We start from the raw sequence: 12,738 nt of genomic DNA, 5'->3' as shown, positions 1-12,738 counted from the left end.
GGGGGGAGGGGAGAGATTCGTTAAAAAAATAATAGATTTTAAAGTGAATGTTTAACCCAACATGCTATTTAAGGACTTACAAGCATACAATTAAATTCAGTGGATATAATGAGAAATCTTCCTTATCTATGAAAGGACTTCTCAATAACCTGGTTCTATCTCTAAGAAATACTATTAAACGTTGTGCCTTTAGGTAATACCTCAGTTCTGACCCTAAAAAACAAAGAGAAAAAAGTGAGGATACAGTATGTTTGAATGACAAAGCCAGACTTTAACGCTTGTGTTTAAAGTGGGTAAGAGTTAGGAAAACTTTAACTGACAAAGGAAGAAATTGTGCCTTTAGGTAATACCTCAGTTCTGACCCTAAAAAACAAAGAGAAAAAAGTGAGGATATAGTATGTTTGAATGACAAAGCCAGACTTTAACGCTTGTGTTTAAAGTGGGTAAGAGTTAGGAAAACTTTAACTGACAAAGGAAGAAACATCTCAAATTACATATTTCATCTGAGATGGAAACATTTTCCTGTAAAGCTGTGTAGCTGGAAACACTTTCTGGACAGGGCAATCCTAAAATACTACATTCCAGAATCATGAAATGAATAAACACTCTGCATTTCAAAATAACTGAAAATTACAGGGCATAACATCTCCCCCCACCCCCAACTGACTCAAACAGATAAAATAACTAGTGATGCCAAATTATTTGACTTAGCTAAACTAAAAAAGCAAATAAAAAACCTATTTTTAAGTGGCAGTATATATGGTAGGCAATAAAACCTCCATATATCTGATATGGTTTTAATATTTTCCTCACATGATGCTCCACAATTTCCACAATTTTTCAACTAAAGTCATTGAGGGTTGTTTTTAGTGGGGGGAAGGAGCGTTCAAATCTAGCACGTTTTAATACTGACTACAAAAAAGAAAAACACAAATCCAACTTTAAAACATTATTTTCTTTCTATTCAAATCAATTTAGAACTTTATATAAACTTTAATGTTGCAAGAGAATCCAGTCCATTTATGAAAATTACTTGTACAATCAAGTTCACCTAAGAAAATGTTGACTAAGCGATAGAAATCACAAATAAAACATTTTACCAAAGGAAAGCACAGATAAAACAAAAAAATGCTATCACAGGAAACTATGATCATCTAATATTTCTTTAATTCTAGTCCCATAGATCTTCATATGTTATGCCAATTTGTACCCGAGTTTAATGACAGAAAAGGCAACAATCTCAAAATTGGTGGTATACATTTCTTTACAATTTTTTCATATAAGGCCATTTATTAAAATCGACAAACCACAAGATGAAAATGAAGGCAACAGAAAAATTCAACTTTTCACAACCAAAAAAAAGTAGCACAGCCTTAACAATAATTTAGAAAAGCGTGTTGTAAAAGACATGTTACAGATCTGCATTCCATTACCCAACATTATGTCAACTCATAATTCTAAATAAATCTTTTTAAAATATGAGATTAAAAAATTATTTTCAGTGTATATGTAAATTGTGTTTTCTCACACAGTATGTTTATTTAACACAATATTTTGAAAATGGGCCATTTAAAAAGATACAGTAATTTTCACTTTCTAAGTTTCATTCAACTTTACTTAGGGTTGAATACACATGAAATGTGCTTTTAATGCATAAAAATCACAGTGGATAGCAGCAAAGAATGGGGGTTTGGGGGCATTAAGGAGAATCTGATAATTCACATTGTGATTATTCTGCACATTGATGAAAGATAATTCACACTTGTAAAACCTCAGGACTTCCCTTTTTAAAGAACTAAAATAAACCCAAGACACGTTGCAGACAGGTCCCCACCCCTAAACAAACGGATGACTCACACGTAAAACTGAAATAGTTATGGCAGCAAAAGATTTTGATGGCAATGAAAGTTTGTAAACTGTGTTTCAATCTCTTTTTCTTATTCCCAAAGTGCAAGATGCAGGGTTCTCCATCTTTCAGTAGTGCTTCTCCTGTAAATAATCCTTCATTTTGTTTGGCAAAGGCAGTTTCTGAATTAAGTCTATTCTGGTATACTGACGTATAACAAAACGACACAGGTACTGCAAAGAGCGCACCTGCATGAACCGTGACACTGGGTTGGTCAGTCTGACGGGGTAGGTGGCAGATCCAGGCAACCGAGACCTTGAATAACAAAAAGCTCCGTTTTCAGAGTCCCTGATTGAATGCTCAATTAGGTCAACTATAGACGTATGTCCTTCCACATCTGGCTGTTCATAGAAGCTAAACCTGCCATTCGAGTGCTCGATTCTCGTGTGAAGTGTCTTACCGTGGGAGCGAAAGCTCAAACTTAAAAGATACCGGTCGTCAGAACTATCCCGGACGAGGAAGGACCCGTCCGGCACGTTTGCGAGCTTCCCCTCCGCCTCCCAGCGCGTGATGGGCCCCCAGTACCAGCCCTGCTTAGCGAGTTTCTTCAGCTCCTCTGTGAGGCTCGTCACAACCATGGGACCGCTGCTTTGCACCGAGTCATAAACTCTGGCAACGCCGGGGGCAGAGTTGGGATCGAAATTCAAATGGCAGCGCATGCTTTCGGCCACGTGGGCGTCTGCGCCAGCGAGGCCACTGAAGTTCCTTTGGATTTGACTATTCTGCATCGGAGGTAGCAACGGGGAGAGCGGAGGGGCGTCGTCGTGACCGGCACTGGGGCTCTGCAACACGACTCCCGTGGTGCCGATCAACAAGCCGTTCACGGCCCGGTCCACGAAGATCTCCGGGGCCCCGAGCAGGTCCTGGTCTACCTGACTCTCGTCTTCGGGGAACGAGCTCCCTCCCACGGGAGGAGGCAGTGCGGAGACTTCCATGGGGGAGGAAGCATCCAGACAGCCGCCGCGTGGTCCCTCCAGAGCGTACATCCCCTCGTCTAAAGGCACGGTGTACTGAATGTAGTCCTGAGGCACGAGTCCAATAACGACAGGCACATGTTCATCCAGGTGCAGGCGCAGGTCTCCGTTCTGGGCCGCCGGGCTCTTGAGGGCGCTGCTCTGCTCCTGGCGCGTGGGCTCGGGCTGGAGGTCGTGGAAAGCCTTGCGGACGCCGTTCAGGGCCGGGCTGGGGCTGGAGCTGTGCACCAGGGCTTTGACTCTCACCTCCATCTTGATGCACGTCTCCTCGGAGTTGGTGGGTCGCAGAGGCCACGGTGTGGGGCTGTAGTGGTGACTCCGGAGGGACGTGGACCTGACCGGCCGCGGCGCCCTCACGTCTTTGAAGATGATGGGCGCCGAGGAGCAGGAGAAGGTGTCCTCGTCGGCGCAGCCCCCGGACGTGGCACTGGCCTTGCCCTTTGGCTTCTGCTTCGCAGAAAGCCGCCTTTTTAACGTACCCATCAGGCTTTCGCTTTTTGATCTGTTTTTCCCACCTTTTTCATCTTCGCTGTTGATATCACAGCTGGCCATATCTTTACCGTAGCAGCTACCGAATAAGGAATCATCTTTTCCAAAGTCACTGGCTAGTGACGGTGGTTGTACGACCATGAAGTCAGTTTCTTCTTTACTTTTATTCAAGTTAAAAGATTTCCGAAAGGTTTTAAGACTAATTTTCTTCATTATGACTAGTTACTTAATCCAAGGGGATCAATTTCTCTCTGGAATATTATCCCTAAACATCTGGAGAGGCTGCAATGCTGCATCTATGTATTTTTCCAGCTTCATTTAAACTTTAAAGCCATTTTCTAAAAAAAGAAAAAAAAAAGCACGTTATAAAATATTTCCACAACAATTTCATTTTACTCAGTTTTAATCCTTTAGCTTCTGAATAAGAACATCCAAGACTTTTCTTAAGAATGTCAGCTCTGTTAGGACAGAAATTTATATTTCACCCAGCAGAGGAGATCATTGCCTACTGCACAATGTGCACTTGGCAAATATTTGATATCTAAAGAACAAGCCCTAATCTACCTTCCTTTCTTTCTGCATCTTGCTTTTTTCTTTTATCCAGAAACTACAGGCCTGTGTTCATGTCCTTCCCAACTCTACACTGTACAGATCCAGATTTGTCTTCAGGACTAATTCTGACTGCTCCCTCTCTCCCTGTTCACCAGTTTGTATCCCAGCAAAACACTGCAAAACACTCAACAAAGAAGGCACTATATAAAACAGGAGAACAACAAGCCTGGTCAGTTTCTCAACAACTTATACATTTTTTAAAATACTTAAACATCTGCAAAAATAAGTAAAAAGAATTCCACAATCTGTGATAAGTTATCTAGAAATGTCCCTCTATACTCATGAGTTACTTGAGATACGGCTGATTCACCTTCACATCCCAAGCACAGAGGGGCAAGAAGCTGAATGCCTGCAGGCTTAAAAACTTGCATCTCTAGAGCACGCCCACTAAAACTAGTGTAGATCTACTTGGAAGAGGATTATGGAGGATATTTCCAGCATTATTTTTGCTTATTCTTTTTTGCAATTTCCCATGGCAAATTTTTACTTGTTTCCAGAAATACATTTTCTAAACTTTTTTTGTGTACTGTTTCATCACTGAAATGATAGGATTTCAATTCTGTGAAGATTTGCTGAAAGTTATTATTTCATAGGAAAAGATTTTGGTCCCATAAGTCATATTAATTGATCGTAGTAATACCGCTTTACAAAGACATTTTGTTTCAACTATGCATAACATTTTATTTCCTTTATGGCCATGTTCTGCCTTTTCTGCAACCATCAAAATATAATGCTGTAACAAGATGATTAGCTTGAACTTGAGCAAAACACCAATAAAACTAAGAGCAAGATTTTGACCTCCCAACCCAGCAGTTAAGCACTATTCAGTTTCTTGACAAAAGACCAAAGCTCTAACTTTGATCACATTCATTTATTCCCTCTGCATTTACTAAGCCCCCTACTACATGCCCAGCACTGTATGGTAATATGCAGACTAATAAATTATTTATGGTCTCCTAATCCAGTAGGAGAGACATATATATGAATGGATAAATTGTAATACAAACCCACTCATAATATAATGGTAACACAAGGTGGGAGTTGAGATGAGAGAGAAATCTGACAAATGTTTACTTTTAGTTATAGATAGGATTTGACTGGTGTGTAGATAGAATCTGCATGAAATCGTTCTACTAAAAACCACTCAGGTCAGATAGACTATCAGGGGATCAACAATACCATCCCTATAAAAGAAAGAAAGAATTTTTAAAAGTCTACTGCCATATACTGTGTTTTTGAACAGGTTGTAAAAAATAAATATTTATAAAGATTTGGAGCACCAGCTAATTTTAAACATTAAATTAAGCTGTTTATTAGACAAACTCACCGTCTAAATACCATGTCATCTAGCCAGGCATAAAGACGTATATAATAGCCCTGATAGCAGAATCAGTAACTGAGCTGAGGCGATAAGTATTCACACTTAAATTAACTCCACTGAATTTGGGGTTTAAATGGTTCTGCTTCCCAGTATCACATCCATACCCCAGAAAACAAAACGCTGGCACCCACAGTAAAAGTACTTGGCAATTATCTACTTGAAAATTATTCCTTTTTCTACTACCAATCCATATACAACTCAATACTAATATTAAAGAAACAAAATTCAATCATAAACATTAGAAACTATAAAAAGTTCTATTAGGCCATATGGTCGCCCATCTCTTCCCTTCATTTTCTAGGCAAAGATTACTCTGGAAGTTTTAAGAGTATCTGTTTTTCTGTTTGCACTTCCAAAAATATATGCCATCTTTTTATAGGATTACCATCTGTCTCATGCCTAAGTAAATGTTCTGAATCAGTTGAACTGCTTTTCTTATTGTAAAATTTTATGTTTACACATACACTTGAAAATGTGTGTACAGGTTCAAGGGACAATGTTTTGGATAATAAGGTGAAGAATACTTTATCAATATGTGCAGAAGATAACATCTTCAAATAATTTCACAACCTCTTTTTTTAAGAAAGGATTTGAGGTAGTTATGCCTGTCAGTCATTATAACCCCTAATGAAAAAATTAAACAGACAACTTTAAACAACTACTTAATCTTACAAGAGCAAAACAGATTTATTGCCCCCATTTTACAAATGAGGGAACTGGGTCTCAAAGAGTAAAATTTTCCCAATGAAGTTAAATAATCTGCTATTAGGAAACAGAAGACACAGAATTGGAACCTGACTGCTAACTGCAAAGCTCACATTCTTTCCCTATACCAAACTGCCCTGCCTGTCTGTCTACTGCTTAAATCAGCAGTTCTCAAACTATCTAGACTCAGGATCCCTTGGCTTTCTTAAAAATTATTGAAGAGCACAAAAAGCTTTGTTTATGTTGGTTATATCTACTGAAATTTATCCTATTAGAAATTAAAACTGAAAAGATTTGAAAATAATTACTAATTCATTTTAAAATAACAATATACTCATTACATGCTAACATAAGTAATATTTTCATGATAAATAACTATATTTTCCCGAACAATAAAAATCAGTGAAAGAAGTAGCACCATTTTACATTATCAGACTTAAGACAGCTGGACTCTCATGTCTGTTTCTGCACTGAATCTGTTACAATAGAGTCGTCCCCCTTATCTGCGGGAAAGGTGTTCCAAGACCCCCACTGGATGCCTGAAACAGCAGATGGTACCGAATCCTACATATACTACGTTTTTCCTATACATACATACCTATGGTAATGTTTCATTTATAAGTTAGGCACAGTAAGAGACTAACAACAATAATAATAAAACAATTGTGACAATACTATAGTAAATGTTATGTGGATGTGGTCTCTGTCTCTCTCAAAATATCTTATTGTACTGTACTCACCTATTTAAGGACCCGGTTGATCACAGGTAACTGAAAACACTGAAAATGAAACCACAGATAAGTGGGGACTACTGTATGTTTTTTAGGTAAAGTGTAAGAAGAAAATCCAGCCTCCTACAGATACGTAGTTGGAAAAAAGAGGAATACATTCTATTTAATAACCTTTCATAGAACTGTGGATATTTTTTCTTTGATACTATAGCAAAACTCAACAAGTGGTAGTTTCTTAAAAGCTTAAACTGCACTGTGAAATCTGAAACCATATCAAGAAATTTTTTTCTTATTACATGCAAATCCATTGGTCTATTTTGCATTTTGAATAAATCTTTTACACATACATGATTTTGTAATATCATGTAACAGTTATTTCTTTTTTGTTTTTTTTTTTTTTTCCTTTTTGTCTTTTTTCGTGACCGGCAACGGATCGCAACCCTCAGTGTCGCGCCCGTACCGGACCGGGACTGGCTACGGGATCGCAACCCTCGGTGTTGCTCCCGCACCTCGCTCAGCCAGTGAGCGGCCGGTCTGTATGTGGGATCCGAGCCCTCGGCGGGAGCGCCGCCGCACTTCCCAAGCGGCGCACTGTAGCAGTGCACCACCAGGCCAGCCCGTAACAGTTATTTCATTATACAACATCAAGAAGTCACATTTATGAATATCACCACTGATCTGGGATCCGAGCCCTCGGCGGGAGTGCCGCCGCACTTCCCAAGCGGCGCACTGTAGCAGTGCACCACTAGGCCAGCCCGTAACAGTTATTTCATTATACAACATCAAGAAGTCACATTTATGAATATCACCACTGATCTTATTAGATAAGTTTTTAAGTATTGGGAAGCAGGTAAGCCAACAGTGATAGATATGTTTTCCACAACTGTAGTTTTTGCTTGAAAGTTTGAATTTTATCACCGGCAATAATATTGTCAGTTATTTTCAGTGAAGTGGCAAGCTGACTTTGGTCACTTATGAGAAAGTATCTATTAAAAACCCAAGTTGAATAACTGTAGTGTGTCTGTCGGTTCTTTTAAGTAAAAGTGGTATTTTATGAACAAAGTAGCTAGTGCAGTCAGCAACTTAAACAACAGCAACAAGCACTTCCCCTCCAGACATCCCTTCCTTCTTCAGGGTGCACTGAAAAGTGTTTTCTATTTCCTTATCATGATAGGAATTTTAAAAAGATGTATACTCAGTTTAAAGATTTAATAAAATTGTAATTTTTACAGCTTCATCAATGGCATTCATAAGTGTAACTGGAATTCTCTTTTTTACTAAAGGTGCTTGGCAATAAAGAATATATTACTAGCCAAACTGGCCAGTCACCAAAAAAAAAAAAAGAATATATGACTACTATTAAATCACTACTATTACAGTGTGGTGCCACTGCCTTGATTGATAAGGTGCCATCAATTTCATGCACCACTGCTTTGTGCACCACCAGTGAAAATGTCAATGCAGTGAAAAAGGCAAATTATGTTTTAACATTATTATGAAAGGGGATCCGCAGACTACATTTTGAGAACTGCAGGCTTAAGTCATCTGTGAAGACAGTTTAAAAGAACAAAGAGAAAGACTTCTAATGTGAAGGAAAGCATCCACATAAAAAGTTACCAAGATGAGTTTATATTGCTGTCAATATCCCTCTGCACCAAAAGTTGATTTATCAGTTTCTGAGCATGCCACAGTTCATGCCCTTCCATTTCGGTTTCTTGGATTCTATTCCACTGTTCCTGAATTGATGAGTACACTACTTGCCATTCCGTTGGTAAACAAAGGAAAGATAACTGATACTCAATCCTTTCCAAAAAGGGAGAAGAGAAAAAGGAGAGAAGAAACAGAACACATAATAAAAAATAAAATAATAGCAACAGCAAATATAACATAAATTATGATACAATTTAGGTTCCAACATGTTTGTTATACCAATAAATATGAATGGAATAAACTCAACTACTAGAAGAAAAAGATTTTCAGATCCAGTTTTAAAAAAAATCCAACTATATGTTATATGGAAATGACACACTAAAACAAATTGCCTCACAAAGTTCCAAAAAAAACATAAAATCTCCATTAGCCAACTCCCTTTCCAACTATCCTCTTCTTCACCATGCCTGTAATTTTCTTATTCCATCAGCTGAAGTAGTTCCTAGGCATGGCTGATTCTCAGATCCAAACATTGTTGAATTTAAATTCATTGTATGATTTAAACATGCAAATAAATAGCTATTTTTTAAAAAGTTATTTCTGCAAAAATAGAGTTATTCGGTTTGTAAATATACTCAACCTGCCATTTTGGTGGGTTCTGCATCTGTGGATTCAACCAACTGCAAATCAAAAATATTTGGGGGAAAAAATTATGTCTATTTACTTTTTTTCTTGTCATTATTCCCTAAACAATACAGTATAACAACTATTTATATAACATTTACATTGTATTAGGAATTATGAGTAATCTAGAGATGATTTAAAATATACAGGAAGATGTGCACAGGTTTCATATCAGGGACTTCAGCATCCATTGATTTTGGTATCTCTGGGGAGTCCTGGAACCAATCCCCCAGAGATACCAAAGGAGGACTGTACTAAACAAATGCAGATGGCTAAAAAAATTTTCTGTGGAACTAGGTATAGGCAAAACCACTCTAAAAGACTAGAGAAAATTAAAAAGGAAAAAAAAAAAAATCCAGGCATGTGATTAGCTTCTAATTTTACTTAAAAGAAGTGACAGACTGGAAATCCTAGATGATGCATTATGTAAGGACATAGATTATATAATTGAGACGGATACAGAGTTCAGTCAATGGATATTTAAAGAAAAGACATTGGTCCTCCATTTAGAAATTAAAGAAAGAGTGTATATGTACTTTTTAAAATTTAAAATAAAATGATTACAGTACATGAATCCTGAGTTTCGTGAAGTTTTTCAATTAACCAACAAATACAAGGGTACTTCAAAAAGTTCATGGACAGATTTGTATTACCTTTCGATTCTAATTTTCCACCAACTTTTTGAAGTACCCTCCTATGACAATCCTGAATGTTTCTGAGGGGAAAAAACAAAATACAAAAAATAAGAAAAAACACCTCTAACAGAAAAAAAAGAAAAAAGGGCATGCTAGCAACAATGAGAAAGCTAGAGTAACAATAATGAGAGTGTTATGTTCAAGGAAAATTGGTCAAACAAAATAAAAAGGGCACATTATAAAAGATAAAAACAGCCAAAAATCTTTACATACAAAATGGAACATCATTAAAATGTCTCTTTCAGCCCAAGAAAATAAAGTAAACAAAAATAAAGAATATAGCAGATTTAAGTCACATAATTATTTTATTTATTGGATATGAGATTCTGCACCCTAAAAAAATGGAAACACATTTCCTTTTCAAGAACTTATGGAATAGGTACTAAAAGTGACAATATATTAGGCCACAATCAAAACCTAAGTAAATTTTAAAAATCAAAAAGACCTAAATAGGAAAAACGGAAAAAAAATTAAATGAATTCAAATCGAAACCACTAAGCATCTTTAAAATAACTCGAGTCAAAGAGAAAATCTCAAAGAGAACAAAAATGGTGTCCCAACATAATGAAAATGCTACACATCAAAACCTAAGAGATTTCACCAGACCCTAAAACTGAGCTCACAGAAAAATTCAAAGCTTAAACATTTACAAAACTAAACAGTAAGAAATTAAGAGACAAATTATGCATTCAAGAAGTCAGTAATCAGGGCTGGCCCAGTGGCGCACTGGAGAGTGCGCCGCTTGGGAGCGCGGTAGCGCTCCCGCCGAGGGTTCGGATCCCATGTGGAGACCGGTTCCCGCTCACTGGCTGAGCACGGTGTGGGTGCAACACCGAGGGTTGTGATCCCGTTACCGGTCAGTAAAAAAGACAAAAAAAAGGAAAAAAAATAAAAATAATAAGTACGGGCGCGACACCGAGGGTTGTGATCCCGTTACCAGTCAGTAAAAAAGACAAAAAAAAGGAAAAAAAATAAAAATAATAAAAAAAAAAGAAGTCAGTAATTAGAACTAAAAAAGAAAAAGAAAGATAAAAACACACATTAATGAATGAGAAAATGAAAAGCAGTAGCATTAAACATTACAAGGGTTGATTCTTAGGTTAAACAACAGAAAACTCAACTAGTAAACAACTAGTTGGCATAACCAAGAAAAAATGGAAATGTATTTACACAAAATTAGAAATAGAGAGCAATAACCACAGACTCATAAGAAATCAAAATATGTAAAAGTACTTTCAAAATTAATTTGAAACTCAGATCAAATAAGTAATTTTATAGTAAAATATATATTACCAAAATTTGTATCAAAAGATGCAGGAATCCAAAAAAGTCTAAGAATTATCAAAGAAACTGAGAAAGTTATCACAGAGCTACTATGGTCCCCTTCCCTTAGAAAGAAAAAGTGACAGGTCAATAAAGTCCTACGTCCAATACTCGCTACACCACTAAAAGAAAATTCCCTAATTTATTTTTAAAGTCAAAAGAACATTGATAGGAAAACTTGACAAAGACAGCACATTTTTAATTAAAAAATAAATAAAACCAAATAAATCTCACTTATGAACACTGAAGTACAAATCTCAAATATCAGCAAAGACTGGGAGTGGTGTGGGGGAAAACAACAGGCTTGCTAACATGGCTCTATGCTTGGAAATTTATTACTGTAACTTACTGTATATCAAGGGAGTAAAATCACATAATAATAGCTATATGTTACAAAAAAAGATCTCAAAAAAAATTAAACATCAATTCCTGACCCTCTCCCAGAAAAGTCTTTTGTAAAATAGGAATAAATATTGAACATTATGAACATTACACACATATAACAAAATCAGAGCTACAGTAAACAATGAAGAAATGCTGAAAGCCAGCAACAAGGATGTCAACTATCAAAAACTATTAATTAGCATTATTTTCAACACATTAGCCAATGAATTAGGAAAGGGTAAGAAATAAGTATAAATAGTGGAAAGGAGGAGACAAAATTGTCATTATATACAGATGACATGATTGAAGACCCAGAAATACAATAGATGTAAGCTGAACAACTGCTAGGAAAAAAAACAACAAAAAAGGAAGTCAGTCAAGTAACCAATGACAAAATTCACACATAAAAATCTCCAGTAATTGTATAATTTTAAAAAGCTGATAAGAAAATATAATAAAAGACTAGATCCTATTTATAACAGCTTCAAAAAAGATGAAATAAGAAATGTAAGGAACTACGTGAAAAATTTTAAAACTCCTTAGAGGATCACATAGATCTAAATATACAGAAATACACAACTTGTTCTTAGATAAAACAATTCAATCCTGTCAAAATATTAACTCAAGATCCCAAGAAAACGTCAATTGTGTTTTTGCAAGAAACTCAACAAAACGATAGTGAAGTTAACTTTGATATATAAACAATGAAAAGAGTCAGAAAAATTATAAAGGACTAAATGAAGGAGCACAAGATATTAAAATATACTGCAACTGCTTAAAACTGGAGGGAGAAAAAAATTGAAAGTCAAGAAATACACAAAGACACACAGGAGTAAGCAATTAAGAGGACAAGCTGAACTACTGAGGGAATGGTGAATTATCAATAAATGATCATGAGTAGGCTGAATAACCATTTGGGAGTAGTGGGGAAAGCAGGTCTCTCACTTTTTTTATATCAAAATAAATGCCAGAAAGATCAAATATGCAAGCATTTATTTTTAAAAAGCAAAAGTTGGAGAAACTCAGGCCGGCCCATGGCTCACTCGGTAGAGTGCGGTGCTGATAACACCAAGGCCACAGGTTCGGATCCTATATAGGGATGGCCGGTTTGCTCACTGGCTAAGCGTGGTGCTGATAACACCAAGCCAAGGGTTGAGATCCCCTTACCGGTCATCCTTTTAAAAAAAAAAAAAAAAAAAAAAAA

General features: G+C 36.6%; 1 protein-coding gene across 1 annotated transcript; it reads right to left on the bottom strand.

The window, feature by feature from the left end:
• Positions 1-1,145: 1,145 nt before the first annotated feature.
• On the bottom strand, positions 1,146-3,582 carry SOCS6 (suppressor of cytokine signaling 6). The gene has a single exon (XM_008564413.1). It carries the CDS (start codon positions 3,580-3,582, stop codon positions 1,975-1,977), a length of 1,608 nt encoding a protein of 535 aa, XP_008562635.1. The 3' UTR covers positions 1,146-1,974.
• Between the last annotated feature and the right edge of the window lie 9,156 nt (positions 3,583-12,738).

The sequence above is a fragment of the Galeopterus variegatus genome, unplaced genomic scaffold (genome assembly GCF_000696425.1).
Source record: "Galeopterus variegatus unplaced genomic scaffold, G_variegatus-3.0.2 Scaffold186, whole genome shotgun sequence".
In the NCBI taxonomy this organism is placed as follows: domain Eukaryota; kingdom Metazoa; phylum Chordata; class Mammalia; order Dermoptera; family Cynocephalidae; genus Galeopterus; species Galeopterus variegatus.
The sequence above is the reverse complement of the archived record's forward strand: the minus strand, read 5'-3'. Positions and strand labels throughout refer to the sequence as shown.